The sequence below is a fragment of the Emys orbicularis genome, chromosome 2 (genome assembly GCF_028017835.1).
Source record: "Emys orbicularis isolate rEmyOrb1 chromosome 2, rEmyOrb1.hap1, whole genome shotgun sequence".
NCBI lineage: Eukaryota > Metazoa > Chordata > Testudines > Emydidae > Emys > Emys orbicularis.
This window is the reverse complement of record NC_088684.1, coordinates 131,423,250-131,447,108: the sequence shown is the minus strand read 5'-3', so window position 1 is coordinate 131,447,108 and position 23,859 is coordinate 131,423,250. Positions and strand designations below refer to the sequence as shown.

Sequence of the window (23,859 nt, the reverse complement as noted above, 5' to 3'; positions counted from 1 at the left end):
CTCATTGGAGGCTAACCCAAACAATGGTCCAGATTCATCGCTGGCACAATCCTATTTACAGAGGTCAATTTGATCCATTATGCTAAGTTCTGAAGACTGCTGAATGCAGCTTCAGTGGACCACCAAGGAGAGTGGGTTACAAAGGCGGAGGGTCTCCTAATGAGACATCCCTTCCAGTGGCCCTGGAGAGTTCAGTCCCCGGTACTGGGACCAAGAGCCTCCCAGCTCACCTTAGCTGTTGCAATGGGATATAAAGCGAGAGGCATCTCTGGGTCCCAGACAGCTTAGCACAGATTGTCACCAACAGCTTCATGGCACCCTCAAATGAACAGGAAGCCAGTACCAAGACCTGAACATGGGTGCAATAGGACCATAGTGGCCTGCCCTGCTTAGATTATCTGGGTATATCTAATTTAACCAATTCCCTGCCATTGCAGGGGTTACCCCGGTCCCTCCTAATCTCTGCCTGTGTCATACAACAGTTTAGTCTCCTGAGGGCTGTAATATTTTGGTCTAATTCAGGTTGTTGTGGTTGGTGTGCTGTGGCTGGGTGGGGTTTAGTGGCCTGTGGTATACAGGAGACCAGATGATATGGTCCGGTTAGGCCAGAAGAGACCAAACTTTATGGCTCTGTCAGAAGGCAGATGGCTGCATTGCATTGCATGGCAAAGGCATGGAAGTCCATTGTGAGGCCACCATCTCTTGGCCAGCCACGGATGGGGAAAGGTCCTTGGGCCCATGAGCTGTGATGGATCCAACTGGAGTCCACCTTGCTGAAAGGCAGGCAAACATTCCCAGCATTCCCTTTTGCTGCCATTACCACTGCCACCTCCTTTTGCTTTTGCAGCAGCTGGCTTGCTGGCACCCAGGTCCTTCTGTCAGCCACGCACTTTGGATGCTACAGTTTCATTCAGCTTTGATGATGATACTCCTTTTTAGTGTATCCGTGCAGCCCAGGCTGTTTCACCATCCCTCCCAGTGTCTTCACACACTGCACTCCTTGAATAGAAGGGGAGAGGAAACCTATCCCTTCATGAGAGAGCAATTGCCTTGTGCTGCCCTCTGGGGTTCCTCACAGAGGAAGAGGTTGGAATCCCTTTCAGAGTGTACACTCTTTGGGCCAGCCATTGTGTCTACATACAGGAAGGAATGTATGTTTGAGGCAGGATTGACGATAGTTAAACTGACTCAAATGGAATCGAAGTAAATCTAAATACAAAATGAAGTAAATCCATTTTTTAAAAATATGCCTTAGGAGTTGTAGAGAAGAATTAGTAATAATTGAAATGGAAGCTGCTAGGTTGATGATCAGATAATGCAGAATAGGCTGGAAAAGCTCTGAGAAAGTGTTGGAAATCAGTGAGTGCCTGGAAAGCAAGTTCTGTCACTTACGTTATGTTTTGCTTTTAGTTTGTTTAATGCAGCGCACATCTGCCCAACCAACTGTGAGATCAGCCAGGCAGAAGGTTTGAAAGAAATGGTAGAACTTGTCCAACACAGATCAGTAGCTCTAGTGAAACAGAACCTTTTTTTTAAAAAATGTATCCCTCTTGCTTATCCCTGAGTGCATATACGTATACCGAAACATTCAGCCCTGACATAAGCAGGTACAACTTTGTGGGTTTCAAGGCTGTTTAAGGAGCAGCTTCAAATATAGCCATGTGTGAACATTTTTAAAAGCACCTAAGTCCTATTTTAAAAAGTGACATGGGCACTTAGGCCCCAGTGGAAATCAATAGGAGTTAGGAGCCTAAAAACCCTTATGGCTCTGGGCCTTAGGAGCTTACTTTAAATTCAATGGGGGTTAGGCTCCTAAGTCACTTCACATGCTTTTGAAAATGTTACTCTGGGTCTAAAATTGCAAAGGTAAGATATTTCTGGGGTCCACTGACCCTAAGGCGTCATAGAAAGATGTCTATCTGCTACAGACATTTTAAGCTTGGACGTTTTGTGGCAGTATTGTTTGCATGTTTCCCTTTACTTAAGCAGAGTTGTTATTATTCATGGATTCATTTTCCCTAATGCAAATGCAGGACTGTTATCTCTGGGAACCTATTGTATTACATTGCTTTCTAGCATTCATCTTTCTCCTTCCAGGCACGTCCTCATGAGCTGGCCTCTGACATGGGTTCGTACTGCCACCCAGCGGACAGAGACATAAATCTTCTCTTTCCCTTACTGTCTTTTCCCAGAGAAAGATCTCTTAGGACTGGAGTACTTGTGGCACAAGTACTCCTGTTCTTTTTGCAGATACAGACTAATACGGCTGCTACTCTGAAACCTCTTAGTACTATTTTCCATTTCTCCCCAGCATGCAGTTAACATACAAGATTCCAGCTCTCTCCACTGCTGTTAACTTTTCCCCAGCATGCATTATCTGGGATGAAGTGGAGCTATATTTTCCCCATCTTGTGAAACACACTGTCCATATTCTCACCGCAGTTATTCCCATCTACCAAGATGAACCAGGTAACTATAGGTCAGTTAACCTGACATTGATCTTGGGCAAAATCATGGAAAGGCTGATACAAGACTCCGTCAGTAAAGAATTAAAAGGTGGTAGCATAATTAATACCAACCAGCACAGCTGTATGGAAAATAGGTCTGGTCAGCTAAACTCAATATCATTTTTATGCGATTACAAGTTTAACTGATAAAGGTCATTGGTTTGACATGGAAAAACGTCTATAAAGTGATTGATTTAGACCTGCCCAGTATGAGCACAGTATACAATCCGTATAGCTCAGATTACATAGATTAAAATCCAGCTAACTGGTTGATCTTATAAGGCAATTGTGAATGAGAAATCATCATCCAAAGGAGGTGCTTGCGGTGCAGCCCCACAGGGATCTGTTCTTGGCACAATGCTATTCAATATCTTTATCGATGATCTGGAAGGAAATGTAAAATCAGTGCTGGTAAAGTTTTCAGATGACACACACATTGGTAGAGTGGCAACTAATGATGAGGCTAGGTCAGCTGTACAAACTGACTTGGATTACTTGGTACACTGGGCTCATTTGCACAGCAGGTGTGTTAATACAGGCAAATGCAAAGTCACATCTCAAGGAACAAAGAATGTAGGTCTCAATTAAAGAATGGGGTTGGGAAGTACCCTGGAAAGCAGTGACTCTGAAAAGGATTTGGGGGGTCATGGTACATGATCTCCCAGCGTCATGCTGTTGCTAACCGTGCTAATGGAACATAAGATGGGGAATATCAAATAGGAGTAGGGAAGGAGTATTAGCTTTGTATACCGCATTGGCGAGACCATTACGGGAATGGTTGGATTCTTTATCACTTAAAAGTCTTTAAGTCAAGACTGGATGTCTTTCTAAAAAATATGCTGTAGTTCAACCACAAGTTATGGGCTTGATACTGGAATCACTGAAATTCTATGGCCTTTTGTTGTGCAGACTTAAAATATATTCATCTATGTATAAAGCTCAGAATAACATAAGAACAGCCATACTGGGCCAGACCAAAGGTCCATCTAGCCCAGTGTCTTGTCTTCCAACAGTGCCCAATGCCAGGTGCCCCAGAGGGAATGAACAGAACAGGGAATCATCAAGTGATCCATCCCCTCTCGCCCGTTCCCAGCTTCTGGTAAACAGAGGCTAGGGACACCATCCCTGCCCATCCTGGCTAATAGCCATTGATGGACCTATTCTCCATGAATTTATCTAGTTCTTTTTTGAACCCTGTTATAGTCTTGGCTTTCACAACATCCTCTGGCAAAGAGTTCCACAGACCGACTGTGTGTTGTGTGAAGAAATATTTCCTTTTGTTTGTTTTAAACCTGCTGCCTATTAAAATAGTAGTTTAAACTAGAAGTTAGTATTAAAATAGAAGTAGTTTGGTCTATGTTAATGATAGTATATGGCTCATAGCACTGAATTCAGAGGTGCTGTAAGTTGCACATTAGTAAGTTCGTGTGAATATGAATTTAATGTGAGGATAAATTGTTGTAACTTACCCAGCAAAGGGACAAAAGGGTAGGGTTGTAGCAGGAAAAGCAACAAACAGGAGAGTATAGGGAGCTGTAAGATAAAGTAAAGGGGGAGATTGATATCTCTTAAACTCTCCTGTTAGTCTTGCTAGCAGGAGTTTGTTATAAATCAGTTACTTCAAACAGGATGAAAATGCGACTGATTCTTGACACATAATTTTTATTGGTATCTGATCCAGCACCAATTGAAATGGCTCTGGGTGGAGATGGAAGCATAGCAGAATACCAAATGCACATACTCCCCCTCCCCACACAACTCTGCACATGCTCAGGACATCAAGGATCCGCTCTGTCTCGAGCTCAGAATCAAAGAGTCCAGTTATGGTCCCATAGCCACTTAGGAAAATGAAAAGAACATTTTTGTTTCTTCCTTCTGAAGTGTTCAAAATATTGATGGTCTTTTAAAGTGCTTAAAGCCAAGAGAATTTTGACTTCGAACAGACTGATCTTGAAAGCCTGCTTTCACTCTGAGGAAAACAGACTCATTAAACTCAACTGGGGCAAAATGCTACACTCTGATGCAGGCAATGTACCTCGATTCCCAGCACATGTGTAGAACTCAGTCAGATCATAGGAATGGTCCTTTCAGTCTGGCATCTTGTCTCCAACACCACCAGTACCAGATACTTCAAAGGAAGGTGCAAGAAACCCCATTTTGGACAATGATGGAATAACCAACCCGGACGGAGAGTTTCTGGTGTGAGCAGAGGTGTGGGTGAGAAGAATTGTGCATACTCCTGCAGTGCCGGAGCCACAGAAGGACTTGGAGAGACTCAAGCCCACAAGATTGCCACATCTGAAACCCGCGACTTCAACTTCCCAGCCTCTTATGGGACAGAACTGATTCCCTGCGGGTGAGGCAGAAGGATTTCCCTGCCTGAGTTCCACTCCTCTGCTGTAAGGCTCTGGCTTGGCTATGTGGGATGTCCCCTCCCCAGGCTTGAGAGCCGCCACTCCAGCCCGAGCCATAACATCTTACACAAGCTCTGCTAGCACAGACCCAGGCCTGGAGGCCTCCCCAGGTGCAGTGTTGACATACCCTGCGTGACCGAGGGAGACGACTGGACTAGCAGTGAGCACTCCTCAGTGTGGTGATGCAGGAGATGGATGGGAAGGAGGTGGGGGAGCTGAGAGAAGATCAGGAAACTGGACAGGGGCCTAAGGAAGGAAGGGCAGGAGGGGGATGGAGTTGGTCAGTGTCTGGAGGTGCGAGAGATGGAAGGATGCCATTAGTGGTAAATTAAGGGAGAGACTTTCAGCACCGACAGGCTGGACAGCAGCTCCCCAGGATGAGAACTCCACCGCAAGAAGGCAGCTCCAGGACATTGTTACAATCCCTTTTATTTCCTCCCTGGCCAAGGAGGGCATTTGCTTTGTCTTCTGTTATTAGTTACTATTTATGTAGACTGCAGTGACTTCCCAAATTCATGATCATCTAGGTCTCCAACATATCCCTGGCCGTAGTATTTCACCCGGTGATTCCTACTGAGCCCAGCATTTTGTAGGAACTAGCGCACTCTGTTGAGAGAGACATCCACCCTACAGTTCAGAGGGAAGGGTCCACCAGCATCCCAGCAAGGACTGCTCACCACAACTCTGCCCTCATTTTATGGCTTCTTACGGCTCTCATCATTGAAATATGTAGGTGTCACTGGACAACAAGTACAGTTAGAGAAGGAGGCCAAGATTTGCAATAATGGGTGCCCAAAGTAAAGCTCCGGAGTCCATATCTAGGCACCCACAGAAATAACCTGATTATACAGGTCAGCACTTCAAAGGGCCTCACTGAATGGAAGGAACTTCTCCTTTGATGTCTCAGGCTCATTCAATCACAGGGCTCTTCCCTCTCTGTTGGAAAATATTGCAAACTTTTGAGAAAAGATTCATATTCCTTCTGGAGATTCCTGAGAGGCTGTGAAGGCTGGTGATCTGGGCACAAGACCAGGAGCCAAGAACAGCAGACTTCTTCTCTTGGGCCTGTCAGTGAATCATTATGTGACCCTGGGCAAGTCACTTTGCCTCTCTGTGCCTCAGTTTCTCTCCCTGTAAGATAGGGATAGTATTTCACAGGGGTGCTGTGATGGTCAAGGCCTTTGTCCCTCTCAAATTAATGGGAGTATTGACATTGACTTCAGTGAGAGCCCCATTGTCTGTTTGTTAATGTTTGTGCAGTGCTTTGAAGATGAAAGTTACTTTAGAAGTAGTAATTACACTGCCAGGGACGGGCTAGTGCATCTGTGAACCACTTCCCTCTATTAGATTATTAGCTGAGATAAATCTTACTTGTATTAAAGTCGTTTCGATAAGCCAGTGGTTCTCAACCAGAAGCCTGGGGCCCCCTGGGAGAGCACGAGCAGGTTTTGGGGGGGCCGCCAAGCAGGGCTAGCATTAGACTTGTTGAGGCCCAGGGCAGAAAGCTGAAGCCCCACCACATGGGGCTGAAGCCTGGGGCCCTGAACCCCGCCACCTGGGGCTGAAGCCGAAGCCTGGGCAAGTTAGTTTTGCGGGGCCCCGTGTGTGTGGGTCTCTGGGCAATTGTCCTGCTTGCTACCCCCTAACACCAGCCCTGGCTTTTATATGCAGAAAACCAGTTGTTGTGGCACAACTGGGCTGTGGAGTTTTATAGCATGTTGGGGGGGGGCTCATAAAGAAAAAGGTTGAGAACCCCGATATAGGCCTCAAATCCAGGATCAAAGCTCCATTGTGGTAGGTATGGACAGACAGGCATATCCCTTCTTCAGAGTTTAAAAGCTTTAGTTTGAGGAAAGGTGCAACTGGGGCGGTTGGAGGGGAAGCAAACTAAGGGAGGACAAAGTAATAGTGATACTGATGAATTTTAATGGAGACAAAACAAACAGATGATTTAGTTGGTGTTGGTCCTGCTTTGAGCAGGCGGTTGGACTAGATGACCTCCTGAGGTCCCTTCCAACCCTGCTATTCTATGAGTTGCAGCAATCTCAGGTCACCAGCTGGCCTTTTGGCAGAACTGCTTCTCTTCAGGGGTAGATAGATTCCTGGGAGCCTGGTGAGGTCACAGCCTAGCAGTATGACATCAGCATCGTGCTGGCATGATACCACGGCGCAGTATGTGGAGTCACCGCATGCGGGGGAGGGGGGGCACGCATGGCAGCACACTGATGTCATGGCACAGCACATCACAGTGAGGTCACTGCACCGCAGTGGGGTGATGGCACGGTGAGGTCACGGCAAGGCCTGGTGATGTCACTGCTCTGCGGGACCCTGCCCCTCCGTGATGGGGCCCAGCGCTGGCATCGCCCCTTTATGGAAGGGAAGGGAAATCTCGCGAGAGCCCAGGCGAGAGTTTGGCGCGACTGCGCGGGAAGAAGGATGGCGGCGGTTGCGGGAGCAACAACGGCAGCGGCGCCGGAGGTGGGGGAGGCCGCGGCCGGGGACCCCCCGGGACCCCCTGAGCAGGGCGCCGGGGACTCCGAGACCGGGTGAGGCCGGTAGTGGATGGGGGCCCCCGGTTACCCCGGGCGCTGCCCCCTGGAGCGAGACCCCCCCCCCCCGTTACCCCGGTTACCCGGGGGGGGAGGAGGCGGGGCGTTGCCCCCTGGAGCGAGACCCCCCCGTTACCCCGGTTACCCCCGGGGGGGGAGGAGGCGGGGCGCTGCCCCCTGGAGCGAGACCCCCCCCGTTACCCCGGTTACCCCCGGGGGGGGAGGAGGCGGGGCGTTGCCCCCTGGAGCGAGACCCCCCCGTTACCCCGGTTACCCCCGGGGGGGGAGGAGGCGGGGCGCTGCCCCCCTGGAGCGGGGCCCCTGGTTACCCCGGGGGCTTCTCACCTTCTCTCTCCTGTCCATGCAGGGGGGACACCACCCTGGTCGATGTCACCGCTGGCTTGGAGACCGAGTCCTCTAATGGGAAGGATCCCCTAGTACGTGAGTGCTGCTGTGCTGGGTCTCTGCAGGGCCGGGGGGTGCCGGTACCAAGTCCCCAGCCGTTTGGGGGAATCCCTGCGGGGCAGGGACCATTGTTTCATGTTTTGTGCAGCAGCTGGCACAAGGAGAGTCTGATCCCTGATGGGCACCTTTAGGCATTGCCACCTTACAAAGCAGACGTAGCAGTGTGTTGCCTGTGGCACGGTGCTTGTGTGTATGCCCTGCAGCCTGGATCTGGCTCACTGTGCCAGAAAGCCTCTGTGTGTAACCTGTCAGACCATACATGTGGGTCACCTGTGCGCTGATACCTATGTGCTACATTAGACTTCTCCCTGAGGTGTTTTCATTAACCCCAGTGGGGTTGCCCCACGAATGAACTGAATCAATTGTATGTAAAGTACAAAATATTTCTGTGGGCTGGACATAGGCCTGGCAGGTTGGGGAGTCATTAACACCTATGCAAAGGAGTAAAATTATACAACTGGTGTAAGGTCTGGCCTACCAAAGGAAAATTTGTATGTATTTTTCTGTGTGGTTGCTCAGAATAAGAATAGAGAACTTAGTATGTGCCTGTGTCTTGTCTGTAGATAGGGCCCTACCAAATTCACGGTCCATTTTGGTCAATTTCACAGTCAGAGAATTTAAAAATCATAAATTTCATTATTTCAGCTATTTAAATCTGAAATTTCATGGTGTTGTAATTGTAGGGGTCCTGACCCAAAAAGGAGTTCCAGCGGGCGGGGATGTCGCAAGGTTATTGTGGGGGGTTTGCGGTCGATACTGCTAACCTTGCTTCTGTGCTGCTGGTGGTGGCAGTGCTGCCTTCTGAGCTGGGCAGCCAGAGAGCAGTGGCTGCTGACTGGGAGCCAAGCTCTGAAGGCACCAGCAGCAGCGCAGAAGTAAGGATGGCATGGTACGGTATTGCCACTTTACCTCTGCTCTGCTGCCTGCAGAGCTGGGCCCTCAGTCAGCAGCCGCCACTCTCCAGCTTCCCAGCTCTGAAAGCAGCAGCGCAGAAGTAAGGGTGGCAATACTGCGACCCCCCCTAAAATAATCTTGTGACCCCCCCCCCTGCAACTCCCTTTTGGGTCAGGATCCCCAATTTGAGAAACACTGGTCTTCCCTGTGAAATCTGTATAGTATAGGGTAAAAGCACACAAAAGACCAGATTTCACGGTCCGTGGCGCGTTTTTCATGGCCGTGAATTTGGTAGGGCCCTATCTATATTGTCCAATGTTGGCAGAGCCAGTGCAAAAAAATATTTAAAATGCCTGCAAACGTGTGTAGTGTAAATTTCCTCAATGTGTGGCGCATTCTTAGTTGGTAGCATCTTACAGTCTCTACCCAGATGTAAATGGATACACAAAGTGTCTGGTGGCAGAGAATCTTGCCCAGTATATTTTCTCCGGTGGTCAAACCTAAAACTTGTTTTTTTAAATGTTCTTTTGATACTTAACAACAACAACAACAAAAGCTTAGTACACTTGGCCTGATTCACTTGTTACTTTGGGAGGAAACTGTCATAAAGATGCTTGCAGAAAACTTTTTTTGTCTTTACTAGTATAATGGGCCTTTATTCACTGATGATTAGCACAGGAGAAGGGGAAATATAATTAAAAATAGAAAATATTTTCCTTGAGGCATCAGTAAAATGTTACTAGTTAGCTATCAGCGGCCTGGCAAAGCATGAAATGTCAGAGGCCTTGAAAGATTAAAGTTACATATTGGCTCGGGTACAGCTGGATTCAGACTAGCGATGGAATGAAAATGCTGGAACTGTGAACAATGTAAAGAAATTCAGACTGAAATTTCAAAAAGTTACTTTTTAAAAGCCATTGCTGTATATGAAAAATTAAACATGTACTCCTTGAGTCCAGAGAGAGAGATTTTTCTCATTTGGGCTTTTATTCACCTCTAAATCTCCCCTCCTTTAACTTACCATGCTATATTGCTCACCTATGCAAAAGCCAATTCTTGATTCAGCAGCTAAAATTGTCACCTGTTTCCATGGAGAAGCTTGTGTGGCTGTCTCTGTTGTCTGACGCCATCCAATAGTTAAACCCATTCACAGCAGAGTTGTCCCTCAACTATTGGCATTTTGAAGAAACGAGGAGAAATCTTTTGATCCTTTTAATTTTAGCAATCTCTACAGGGGACTGTAATGAACAAAACGTGACTTGATTGACATGGGATTGTTCTTGGCGCTCTGTTTAATCAAGTCCAGACCTGTTAATGCTGCTATGATTGCAGGAAGGTGCTGGGGACAGTTCTGAAGTCTTGGACACTCAGACGGGTTCAGTGGATGAAGAGAATGGGCGACAGCTTGGAGAGATAGAGCTGCAGTGCGGGATTTGTACAAAGTGGTTCACAGCGGACACCTTTGGCATTGATACTACGTATGTAATAACTCTCTTTAGTACTCTGCAGATAATCTGTTCTTCTTTTCATATCTCGGTACTTATGGCCCCCCAGCACCACAGTATTTTTGTATCTTCCAGAATTTACTCTAAATTCTATTGAACTTCTCTGTAAAATAGTGGTTTATTTTTTAAGAACAAACTCCAACCCAGGAACGGTATACTTGCTTGTGAAATGCTTCTGATTCCAGCTGAGGGAGGTCTCCAAAAAGCACAGTTAACTTAGAGCTAGGGTTGCTCAGGGCTAATTTTTGTATCAGTGCACTCACTAAAAATCAAGAAAATTCCCAGTTAAGACAAACATAACAACCGTATGCACTCACGGATTCCAAAAAGTTAAAAAGCTCAGTGAAGCAGAGCTAAGGAAAATACATACAGTAGAACATCAGAGTTATGAACTGACCAGTCAACCACACGCCTCATTTGGAACCAGAAGTCTGCAATCAGGCAGCAGAGACCAAAAAGAAAAAGCAAATACTGTTCAGAACCGTGTTAAATTATCCTTTTTTTTAGTAGTTTGTGGGTTTTTTTTTTTTTAAATGACATGGCGAGGAAACTGTTTCTGTACTTTTAAATTTAAGATAGTTAAAAGCAGCATTTTTCTTCTGCAGTAAAGTTTAAAAGTTGTATTTAGTCAATGTTCAGTTGTAAACTTTTGAAAGAACAACCATAACGTTTTGTTAAGAGTCAGAGGGGTAGCCGTGTTAGTCTGAATCTGTAAAAACCAACAGAGGGTCCTGTGGCACCTTTAAGACTAACAGAAGTATTGGGAGCATAAGCTTTCGTGGGTAAGAACCTCACTTCTTCTTCTTGCATCTGAAGAAGTGAGGTTCTTACCCACGAAAGCTTATGCTCCCAATACTTCTGTTAGTCTTAAAGGTGCCACAGGACCCTCTGTTGGTTTTGTTAAGAGTTATGAACATTTCAGATTTATGAACAATCACTGTTCTCAAGGTGTTCATAACTCTGGGGTTCTGCTGTATGTCATTACATGAGATTCTGAACGTTTTTCTTACATCACAAAGGTGATGGAGTGAAGAATTTTCTTAAAAGATTCAGATCCTAAACTCAGTCAAATTCAATACATTTTGAAAAGATGCTGCCAGGTAGAGGAAGTGCTAAATCTAAGTTTTGTTTTGTTTAAACAAAAATGGAAATACTTAGAATGTAAATTCCCTGGGGAAAAGACCTTGTCTTCCTATTTTGTTTGTGTAGAGTCTAGCACACTGAGAGCTATGTAAACAGTAATAAAACAGTTTTACATAACACAAAGTGTTTATATTTTTCTTTCAGTTCAATGAAAAATCTTTGTTTGCATTTAGACATTTTCCTGAAGTATTTGCAGCCTTGGGCTACTGCATGAGACAAATGTGAAACTGACTTAAAAAGGGGTTGGGGGAGGGAGGAGAGAGTTGGCTAGTTTATATTTGCTGACTGACAAGCAAAAAAGTAAAGAGACACTGAAATTGGAAAGTAAGTTCAATTTGATATTTGAGGTGTCTAAGGAATCTTCTTTTTAAATGTAGCTTTAATGTGTGTGAAATAAAAATTAGTTTTAAAATGGACTTGGTTAGTGTTTTATGGGGAAGTTTTCTATAGCTATAGATGTACCTTGACTAATCCATGGTTCATTGTTAAAGGCCCCAGAGTTGCTTTCAGCTTACCTTGGTGGCCGAATTTCAGGACTGCTTCTTAAAACAGAAAAATGACATTTAGTCCACATTCACGTTTTCCAGAATTTAATAGTTTTCATTGTTGTTGACACTGAGTTACCAAATCTGATGAAAACATCGGTGAATGTGCGTGGGGGAATTTTTTAATGAAGAAAGAGAGTAATCATTTTCTTTTTCTGATGTAATGGAAAAGCTGTGGATAGAGTCAAATGATTTTGCTGTTTCACAGATCATGTCTGCCTTTCATGACCAACTACAGTTTCCATTGCAATGTCTGTCATCACAGCGGGAACACATACTTTCTAAGAAAACAAGCAAGTAAGTAAAAACAAACACTTACTGCAAAAGCTTGATTTTCTTTCCCTCTTTGAATCTTTGTTGGGGATGGAATGGTCCTGTGTGACCTTTGTCCTATAGCTGGTTAAAGTCTGTCTGTGGGTCTGGTGAAGATTTGTGGTGCTGATTGCAACACAACCTGCTGGAGGATGCCACTGTGCAAATGAATTTCTTAGGTTGGTAGAATTCTTGCCTTCAGCCAAGGTTCCTTTTTTTATGAGCACATAACTCACTCTAGCATCCCCATTTCCAAAATTCAGGATATTGTAGATGTGAAGCCAACTAATGGAAGTTCATCTAAGCTTAGATCTGCTGTGTTCTTAGTATTTACCAACCTTATTGTTATATATAAATACACTTGACCTTCATCATCAAGGATGTAACTGTAGTTTTGGTATATTTTTGTTTTGTTTTTAAGATCTGAAGGAAATGTGCCTTAGTGCTCTGGCCAACTTGACGTGGCAGTCAAGGACACAAGATGAGCACCCAAAAACTATGTTCTCAAAAGACAAGGTACAGATATGATTAGACAGTTACATCTGAACGTGAGTTATGACTTGACAGAAAGGGAATTGCCTAGATCCACAAGTTCAGACAAAAATTGACAGTATGAGCTGTCAGTTTCACCAGCTCTGATAGGTCAATTATAATGTGTATGATCTGGAGTTGAAAGAGATGTTGGCTTAATAAAGTAATTTTAACTCTTATCATATAACTGTTTTAAGGTCTCATTTTATTAACTCTTTTTTTTTATATAGGATATTATACCATTTATTGACAAGTACTGGGAGTGTATGACAACTAGACAGAGACCTGGAAAAATGACTTGGCCAAATAACATTGTAAAAACAATGGTAAGTAACAAAAAGTTTAAATTTGCAGAGGATCTTTGTTAATGATCGAGCTGCTTTCTGATAGTCTTGTTTGATAATAATTAGAATTGAACTAGAAAAATAGTTCAGACATTAATACTGTCTCTGTGACTTCTTACTTTGTGGTGTGTATCTACTGTAAATTTTACACAGTTATTCTTGGGCATGACTTGGTCTTCTGAAGGTGTTTCTAACTCCCATATTTCAGTGTAAAGAAAGGGATGTGTTCTTGGTGAAAGAGCATCCAGACCCAGGTAGTAAAGATCCAGAGGACGATTATCCAAAGTTTGGGCTACTAGATCAGGTACGTGATTGAGGCAGGGGGAAAGTTCTCCCTTCTGCACCATAGTTCTCATGACTCGATGTAACTAATATTAAGAGCATTTGAGCATTAGGACTTCATATTGCATTGCCGAAGATTGTGGTACATGAATGTGCATTGAATGAAAGGTGTGTTTATAAACGTAACTGTGCATATTTAAGTACACACATTTGGAATGTACGCATGTTGCCTGCTGTTTGACAATGTATTTACAATAAGAAACTGGAGACCCACCAGGAATTTAATTCCAGGGACCATCAGATTCCAATTGTTTGTCCTCTTTAGCACATTCTGTGCAGTTGTGCTGTGCTGCTGTTCCAACTCTGCTGGAGAAACATTCAAGTCGAAAGAATATGGGAATGTTGGGAGTTCCACCCACCAGCTGCCTGGCCAAACTCAGTTGCATGATTTGGCAATAATTCCGGAAAGGATGCGTGATAGTCTACTATTGTTGAGTGCTAATGCTTTATTTTCTAGTATGTGCAAGGGCTTTTAAAAGGTATCTCTGTTTTTATGGCCCTTGTTGCACTCTCTGATGGCATCAAAAATACCCATTCTTAATGCTGTTCTGGTAACGTTATGGTGTAATTGAAACAGAGTCCTGCCTTTAGCAGTGGAGACTATCCTGTTGTTCTCCTCATCCTTTTTGTTGTGACTCACTCAAAATGCATGCAGGAATCTTGCCTCCATTTTTAAAAGGCATGTCCCTCAGCCAGCATGTGTCTAGGATATAGGAAGGCTTAAAATCTCTACTAACTTATGCCTAGCTGTTTATATGACATACATGGTGCACAATCCCAGAGCTTGGTAACTTCTGATGCTATGTGACTGTTTCTTAGCACAAATAAAAATGGCAAGAGCATGACCCTTTGTAGTTTGGGTCCTTTTTTTAGAACTAGAAAAAACATAATCATCCCAGGGTATTAGATGTAAGACTTCTGCTCTGAACTTGTTGTTTTATGCCGTGCTGCTAAAGTTTCAGTAGCACTTCAGTTCTTGGAAATCCTCAAGAGCAAAAACTTCTTGCTCAGACTTTGAACCAGACACACGCTCTCAGAACAAGTGGTAAGTACTAACTTGCCCATAAATCTGTAATATTGTTAAACTGAGTTTTTCTTTTTCAGGACCTTGCTAATATTGGTCCAGCATACGATAACCAGAAGCAGAGCAGTGCTGTATCTACTAGTGGAAGCTTAAATGGCAAGTTCTTTAATTTTACTAAAAGAAAATGTGCTAAATAGTTCACATTTTCTCAAAGTCCTACAGCTGAACACATCCTCTATTACAGAGGTAGGCAACCTATGGCACGCGTGCCGAAGGCGGCACGCGAGCTGATTTTCAGTGGCACTAACACTGCCTGGGTCCTGGCCACCAGTCCGGGGGGCTCTACATTTTAATTTAATTTTAAATGAAGCTTCTTAAACATTTTAAAAACCTTATTTACTTTACATACAACAATAGTTTAGTTATATATTATAGACTTGTAGAAAGAGACCTTCTAAAAACGCTAAAATGTATTACTGGCACGCAAAACCTTAAATTAGAGTGAATAAATGAAGATTCGGCACACCACTTCTGAAAGGTTGCCAACCCCTGCTCTATTATATTAACTTTAACATTTACAGCTTAATAAAAATTAAACACCTATTAGCCTGTATGTAAATAGTCTCGTAACTGCTATTTCCAGAATTTATTGAGCCAATTTAAATCTGTCTTGTTTTTCTGTAGTGATATAAATTAGTCTTTACCCTATCACAGATGATCACACTTTTAGACAGCTGGTCATACCATAGTGGTACACATGTGCTTGCAAGCCAGCTGTTTTAAAAACTGATATCTTCACTGAAAACAAAGTTTGCCTTCCTCTTTCCCTGTCCAACCCCAAAATGTTGATTTTTAATTGTGACAGAACATTATCCCGCGAACTTCCAATTTTCCTCATTCTGAGATTTCAAGAGCACTTGGGAAGCTTTATTCAGTTATACATTTCCATGTGATGCTCACTTGCAGCTTAGTGTTCTCCCTCTTAGAGGAATGACCATGCTGATGGAGTAATCTCTTCAGCTCTGTCCATGCTATGAGCTAGAGGAGTGATTGCCCACTTGCCAACATGTACTCGTGGCTGCAGCAGCATGGCTCAGCTGTCCACCGGGTTCAGGTGGGTTTGTATTCCACTGCTGCATCCCTTGTTGCCACGGCTACACAACTATTTATACCCACGCTAGCTCTCCTCCAGCTAGCGTGAGAATGTCTGCAAGCTGGGAGTCACTCCCCTTGCTCAAAGTGCAAACATAGCGTTCATGTGTGAGGCAAACATTTTACTGGTACCTAATATAAACTATCCACAAAAAATTGCTGGTTGTGCATGGTGTTAAACCATTTTTCAGTAACCCTACAACCCTGCATTATCTAGCGCCTAACCTGAGGTGGTTCTCTTAAAAAATCGTGCACCTGTCCATCATTACAGATCTCTAAAGTGTATATTGTCTCCATTTCATGCACTGGTTATGTTTTCCTTTAGTTATTAAAATTTGACAAATACATGGTGGCACTTCTGTCCTTACAGGTGGAGCCTCTTTGGGAGGTGAATATTTACCTTTCAGCTTCTAAAACTTAAGTATTGTTGTGGTTTGGAAAAGCTTTTTGCTCAATTGTCTTAGAAGCTAAAGTGAATTAAAAATCTAAAGCGTGTCCTAAAAATGATTGCAGTAATATTTAATATGAAACAGTAATTCCAGTTTTTAATGTTTAGCAGTTAGAAGCTGTTAAATTGTCATATTCTGCCTCACATGACTGATACAAAGTGTCCCTTTCACTTTAATTTGTTCTCTGGTGTAGGATTCAATTTGAGTTACATTCTGAACTTCAGTTTAGTATCAAATAACTGGCTTCTGAAGAATTGGTGTATTAAACACAAGCACAAAATTTACACTGTGCTTTTGATCAGGTAAAATTCAGACATGCTGCGGTAGCTTTAGTTTTGCGATTTATAAATCTACTATGACAAACTACGGTGTTAGTAATCTGCAGTATAGATACAAACAAGTGCAGTTTAGATCAGTTCATGTTTGTGCAGAATATGATATCCCTCCAAGGTCTCTATCCCTTACACTGCAACAGGTATGCTAATAATTTAAAAGCTTGCTACTTTTTTAGTTACAGTACACCACGCAGTTGTTAAAGGTGTTTCACTGCAGTACAGCAAAATTGTGTATTCTTTCATTTTTAGGTTGGTAATGTAAGTAAGCTATATTTTTCCTCAGGGGGATGTGAGATAATAATATATTCAATACAGGTTCAAAGTAATTTGGTTTATCAAATACATTAAAGGAGTTAGACACTAATTTGGCATAATTCTGGTATTAGATGTTCAATGTTTTGTCTTACCCTGCAGTTTGATGAAGCTAGTGTTGAAAACATTAATATTAACATGAAATGCCTTGCTCTTAATATTTACATTGCAAAAAATAACAATTTTGGAAACACTGCAGAGAAACACCTTTTATTGCTTTTTATTTTCCCCATTTTGGTGTATTTCATTTTATATATTGAACTTAATGTTAAGTGCTTACTGCTGAAGCAGATATTGTGTGTCAAAGTGTATCGCAAGCATATTGTAAATCATTGAGACAACTGACAGTCTGCTTAAAATGGGAAAAAGTTGACTTTGGGAGCGGGGTTACTTCTGCAAAAACAAATTAAATCCTTTGTTGTCCTTGTGTGTTTGGAACTTCCATGAAAGTGTGTCAACATTTTCTCTCAAACTAAATATACAAATGATACCATTTGAAAAGAAAACTATGAGCAAGTAAAGATTTATAATTCACGTAATAAAATTGTTGAGTTTCCTCCTGTTAAGTGAGTTTTGATAAACTGACTTTATTATCTGCACATTTCTCTTAAAACTGATTAGAGACTACAGATAAAATTTATCTTTTGCTAGATTAGTTTTCTCTGAATGGTGTCAATGTCAAACTTCTATATAAAAGTTTGTTTTTTGTTTAATTAAGCCATTTGATAGTGACACACATGGAGTTTCTGCTCTCACAGATTCCCTGTATCACCAACCGTTGCATATAAAGCACTAGCTGATGTGGATTTGTGGTAATTTCTCTCCAAAGGGGGCATTCCAGCAGGAGGTAGTGGGAAAGGAAGAGGAGCAAAACGCAAACAGCAAGATGGAGGGACCACAGGAACAGCCAAGAAAACCAGAAGGTAAATGAAAGACATAGGCTAAGTGAAGTAACTTAACAGTGGCAGATGGACAAAGTACAGGAAAATATAGGGAACACTCTTGTATCGGCCAGGGTTATGAGGATGGTCTTTCTTAACGACAGAATAAGTGCCTCCCATCTTTGACGCAGTTCTGCCCATGCTATTTGGAAATTAAGAGGGTGCAACCTTGTTATAAACTTTAATCTCCCACAATTCAAACTAACATCTTGATATAATCTGTCCTCACACTAAACTATAGACCATTATATCATACAAACTTCCTGTATGTGACTATATGCCCATCTGTTTTAGAAACTGTCACTTTGAGCACCACTTAAGCTCGTCAGCGGTGGGATGCTGTAGTCATCTGCATGTCTTTGTAAAAGGCAGTGAAGGAGGAAGTATTTGAAGGGTGGCTTTGCTTAAGGAAATGGTTAGAATGTTGTTCGTGTCTCTAGCAGTTTATGGGTGTGTGGTTCCTGGCAATTATGCTGAAGTCAATGCTAACATTTTCCCTTGTGCTTCTTCCAGTGACCCTTTGTTTTCTGCTCAGCGCCTGCCACCTCATGGTTACCCTCTGGAGCACCCCTTTAATAAAGATGGATATCGTTACATTCTGGCTGAGCCTGACCCCCATGCACCTGACCCAGAGAAACTGGAGCTAGACTGCTGGGCAGGAAAACCTATTCCTGGAGATCTCTACAGAGCATGCCTATATGAACGAGTCCTCCTAGCATTGCATGACCGAGGTAAGCTGGATAGCCAGCTCCCCATATGAGGGATCTTCTCTGTAACCTCACTGTCTCAGTTAGTAAAGCTTCAGAACATAATTGTGCTGGGAAACAGACATGGATGTTAAATTGAGCATCGCAACCTTTGATCGGTTCACTCACCCGCTTGTTAATCACAAATTGCATCTGTCTTTCTAACTACTTTAGCACCTCAGCTAAAGATCTCTGATGACAGACTGACCGTTATCGGAGAGAAAGGATACTCCATGGTACGAGCCTCACATGGGGTGCGGAAGGGAGACTGGTACTTTGAGATATCTGTGGATGAGATGCCTCCAGACACAGCTGCCAGACTTGGCTGGTCGCAGCCACTAGGTAAAGTAATTGCTGAAGACCCCTTAGGAAAGCAAAGCTGCTTGCTCCGGTTTTCATTCCCTGCATTTTGGGTAGCTCAGATCACTGAACAATAAGCCCCAGTACTAACTCTAGAGAGGAAATCGATGTTGATTGGTTATGGAAGTGCTAGAACCCTTAAGTGTATTTTTCTGAGAATGTGATTGGAGCAGGACTGCTGCAAACCCTTTGGAATATTGTGTAGTGAGTCATAGTGCCCGAGTGCCTAGTTTTCTGCTTGAGTACAGATTAGTCCTGCAGACTCTTGGCTTCACTGTTGCTTGCTGGGCCTCGCTAATCACTTTAGGGTTTATTAACTCTTTCTAGTCCAGTTCAACAGTCCGTGCCATAGTTTTAAGAGCCAACAGCAGGTGTGTCATGAATATTTATGAAGTAAATATTTTCAGTATTAAGTGGAAAACTTTGCACTGAAACACACACAAATATGTAGCCTGGAAGGAAAAATCCCCGTTTCATGTACGATTAGATGTTAGTGCCTGGTAAACCTAGCTGCTTTTAGAAACAGTACATTCATGCAAGGTCCTGAAGAAAAGGATCTCGTGCTTCCCGGTCTGACATCTGGTTTTCTACAGGGAACCTGCAGGCTCCCCTAGGCTATGACAAGTTCAGTTACTCCTGGCGCAGCAAGAAGGGAACAAAGTTTCATCAGTCCATAGGCAAACACTATTCAGCTGGCTATGGGCAAGGAGATGTACTGGGTTTTTATATCAGTCTTCCTGAAGATACAGAGACAGCAAAGTCACTGCCTGATACCTATAAAGATAAGGTAAGCTGGATTCCTCTAGGCTGTGCCTAACTGGTCTCAATTTGTTTAACTATACCAGACCTTGGCTATGATAAACAGGGCTCCACACTTGAAGGTGTAGTAGCCCAGGCTCTGTGATGAACTGGAGTCCCTCTAACTGAATGGGAGGCAAATAATGATGTTTTAACTCTTACCACTGACTAAGGAAGTAGCATGGTGTGATGGTCTAGAGGGCTAGTCTTAAAAGCCCCAAATGCCTTATGTAAACAACAGTCCTTACCTGAATTCCAGACACTACAAGCGAGGGTCAGATGAGCAAGAGACAGGGAGAGGAAGAGCGTGACTACCTCCCAGTTATTCAGTAAGGCACATCCATGTCTTGGTTCCATGAATGTGCCAATCAATAGAAATGCTGCAGATGGGACTAGTTCAGAATTCTGATTCCATACTTAATGGAGCCTCATTTGTCATTGGTGACCAGACATTGATATATCTGGGTCTCCAGTCATTAGGGGCTTGTGTACTAACCAGTCCTATCGCATCTGGTTACCATTAACTATATTACAAAAAGTAATGGTGTGAATGTCTTGCAGCCTGGCTCTGTTGCTTACCTTTTTTAGGCTTTGATCAAGTTCAAAAGTTACTTGTATTTTGAAGAGAAGGATTTTGTGGATAAAGCAGAGAAGAGCCTAAAGCAAACTCCTGGAAGCCAAGTAAGTTGGATGTCAGGAGTGGGGTGGAAACTTGAGACCAGACACTTTAGAAATCCATAGAGAACGATAGAGCACCACAATTCTATTGAACAGGTTCACTGTACATTCCTTTATAGATTTTCACTTAAGATTCTTGGTGTTCATTTATTTGAATCTTATCACACCCTTTTACAAGGATGTCAAGTTGGATGGTCTCTGTTAGGCTTATACAGACTTGACTAAGCAAGTAATGCAGCTTGGGTTACACCTTCTTTGACCTGTAATAAAACACTGCAGCTAGTTACATTTTGTGGAATGCAAGACTTTAAAGACTGACTTATTTTTCAGTTACAAATGCACGAGGCATCTTGCAAAATGAAGTAAAGAGATAGTTGCTAACAGAGCATAAAGCCTAAATGCATAAGTCGTCAAATTGGGGGGTGGGGGATGAGAGGAGGGTGGCTACAAATAATTTAGGGCTAGTCAGTAAAGCATGAACGTGTCTTGATTCAGTTACTGTTTCTGTTTTGCAGATAATCTTCTATAAAAATGGTGTCAGCCAAGGAGTTGCCTTTAAAGAGATTTTTGAAGGTGTTTATTTCCCTGCCATTTCTTTGTATAAGGGCTGCACGGTAGGTACATACTGAGGCAAACGTACAGCACGTGTGTTATTTGTGTTGGGATAGTGCAGAGGTGGAGCAGAACCCCATTGCACTAGGCAATGTGCAACCACAACACAAAGGGTCCCTGCCAGCGTACCATCTAAATGTGCATTGGGGGAGGAGTCTAACAGAACTAAGCTTATTCCAATGATGTGGGCCTAGTGCTTTCCGAGTACTCTTGCAATAGCTCATCTGCCTACTGTGGGCTGCAAGTAGATGTATAAAGAGACTCCACTTGAAGCTACTCTTAACTTTAGTTCTGTTGTATCACTAGTCTCCATAAAGCTGAGGCAAAGCTCTTACCTGTGGTGGATGAGATCATAGCTTTCCATGTCACCTAAAACCACCCAGCCTGTTAAATGCTGAGTGAGCAATTTCCCGTGCTTTGTGTTGTGCATGTCCATCTGATGCGAAATAGATCTACTTCCCTGTCACAGGTTTCAGTAAACTTTGGACCGTACTTCAAATACCCTCCAAGAGACATCACTTACCGCCCTGTAAGTACTAGTTAATAACTACATCCGCTTTTTCTTGTATCTCCATTCTGTCAACAAAAGAAAGTTCAAGATTGAGTGGACCACTCAGTTGTCACCTGGTTCTCTTTTGGAGGGTGGCAAGGAGAACCTAATCTGACTCTATAAAGAGGCATTAATAGTAACTTTCTGCTAACTTCGTTAGGACAGCTACCTTGCCAAGGTGTGTGTTTGAGCAACATTTTATTGAGGGGGAAAATAGACTGGGTTTTAAAAGTCCAAAAGCACCATCTTGGCAGGATCTGTCAAGTACCTCAAGCTAACTATTTCCCTGTAGTTTACATGTGCAACTTTAGACTATGTTTTTATCCCATGATGTGCTTGAAGTGCAGTTCCTAAAACAAGGCACTCTTTACCTCCAATATATTTACCAGAAGTAAAATTAGGGGGGAAAATCTCAAATCAAGTGGCAGTCTTAAAATCCCATTACCCTGTATTGCAGACTCTTGCTTCTGACTCTATTGAGAGCAAGTTAGAAAAATTCAAAGAGGGATTGGACATTTATTTGGCTAACATGAATTACTTACTGTTTGAACTGGAGTATATCTTTCAAAAAACATGCGTAGGGGTCACATTATCCCACATCTGCCTCCAGTCCCTTATATTGAAACATCTAGACTAAACTGGCCTAGGAATTGCCAGACTGGATCAGACCTATGTCTTCAAGTATTAAGGTTGCATCTAAAAATATTGGGGAGGGTAGAAAGAAGCATTTTGCCTCTGAAGCATCGCCTTAGACTGCGTCAACTCCAGTGTGCCATCTGTGAACGTACGACCCCAGTCACAAATGGAAGTTATTGCATCAGATATTCCTTGAACTTTCCTTTGTCCACCAGCTCTCTACTTTGAAAAGGGTGTACGCTTGCCACCCATATTGTGTGGTGGGGGATTTAAGTGTTTTTTCCAATAAATCTTCTTAAGAGTTCCTTAGACCAATTCCTTAACAGGTATTAAAATAGAGGGATGAGCTAGATTAGAGTGGATGAAAGCCCTGTATGTGCATTTCATTGCTTAGTGTAAGACTCTGGATTTAAGGATTATTGCCTTTTCCATAGGGTATATTCTAGCAGAAAACATTCCTTGAAGGCAGTTTTGCCCATTGCTATATACACGAAGACTTGTGTGACAGAAGTAAGGTGATTTTATTCTGAAGTTAACCCATTTCCCATCAGAGAAGTGATAGAAAACAGTACAGTGCTAAGCTGTGCTCTGCAGGGCTGCTGTAACCTCTTCTCTTCCCCTTCCCAACAGATGAGCGACATGGGCTGGGGTGCTGTTGTAGAGCACACATTGGCAGATGTCCTGTATCATGTGGAGACAGAAGTTGATGGAAGACGAAGCCCACCGTGGGAGCCCTAGAGGAGATGCTGTATATACCGATATCTTAAACACTGGACAAACATGGTTTATTTTTAGAGAATTGCAACATCAGTTTCTGAACCATCACTACTTTGTAAAGGATGAACCAGGCTCAGCTGCTACTTAACTGGCAGGTATTTATAGAGGGTTGAGGGCTTGGGTTATTGGTGGTGTTAGGTGTACACTATATTTTAAAAACCCAGCCTCCGCCACCAGGCCAGTGACTTGTTACATGTATTGTGCTACTCAGTGGTGTCTTCTGGAGTTTTCAGCTAACTGTATTTTTAACATGTTACTGGAGTGAGTATTTGATCATATCACAACTTCATTTAATATCTAGATTAGTCACTGCACCAGGAGTGGGCAATAGCCATACAGCCCTGCTTAATCATACATTTCAGTTGAGCAGTTGTAGCCAAATACCTTAACACAGGTCAGTATAAGCAGCTGTGTTGAAGGATTTTTAAAACTGTAAACAGCTTCCATACAAAGGGATCTTGCTGTACCAAAAGTACTATGTAAAACTGAAGTTATGGGGGAGAGATTGCGATTTTTATATTAACTGGCAACCAGTTTAAAATAAAACCTTTCCCCAAGCTTGTTACAGCTTTTGTCTGTTTTATGGCTAAAATCTTAAGAGCCTTGATCTGGCACACCACCTAGGCTAGGGAGATTTGTGATGTGCTCTTAGCTTGACCCCCCTTTCTCCAGGCATTGTAGGAAACAGTGCAACATCCTTGTCCTGTGTAGGAGTCAGAGTGTACTTCCAGCTGAGTTTAAATGCATACTGCAGGGGCTATTCACTAGCACTGTGACCACCTGATGTAAGTTAAGGTTTGACTTGCAGAGACCAACAGCTGTAAGCTACTTTTCAGGCCTTAGAGCCCTAAAAGGTTTATTTTGTTGTGGGTAGGTGTAGAGAGCGCAAGCCGAGTTAAGATTAAATTCCAGGGGCCAGGCTTTCAAGCATACCATCT

At 43.1% G+C, this 23,859-nt stretch overlaps 1 protein-coding gene across 2 annotated transcripts; it reads left to right on the top strand.

Annotated features, from left to right (window-relative positions):
• Positions 1-10,179: 10,179 nt before the first annotated feature.
• ASH2L (ASH2 like, histone lysine methyltransferase complex subunit) lies at positions 10,180-23,481 on the top strand. 2 transcript variants are annotated; one of them, XM_065397960.1, is made up of 15 exons: positions 10,180-10,307; positions 12,231-12,319; positions 12,756-12,850; positions 13,096-13,191; positions 13,418-13,513; positions 14,656-14,731; positions 16,098-16,115; positions 17,653-17,746; positions 18,278-18,495; positions 18,685-18,852; positions 19,464-19,657; positions 20,257-20,349; positions 20,862-20,960; positions 21,428-21,487; positions 22,775-23,481. In XM_065397960.1, exons 2-15 carry the CDS (start codon positions 12,247-12,249, stop codon positions 22,880-22,882), a joined length of 1,488 nt encoding a protein of 495 aa, XP_065254032.1. In that variant the 5' UTR covers positions 10,180-10,307; positions 12,231-12,246; the 3' UTR covers positions 22,883-23,481. The 2 variants fall into 2 exon arrangements, with proteins under 2 accessions (XP_065254032.1, XP_065254031.1); XM_065397959.1 differs by lacking the exon at positions 16,098-16,115.
• The last annotated feature ends 378 nt before the right edge of the window (positions 23,482-23,859 follow it).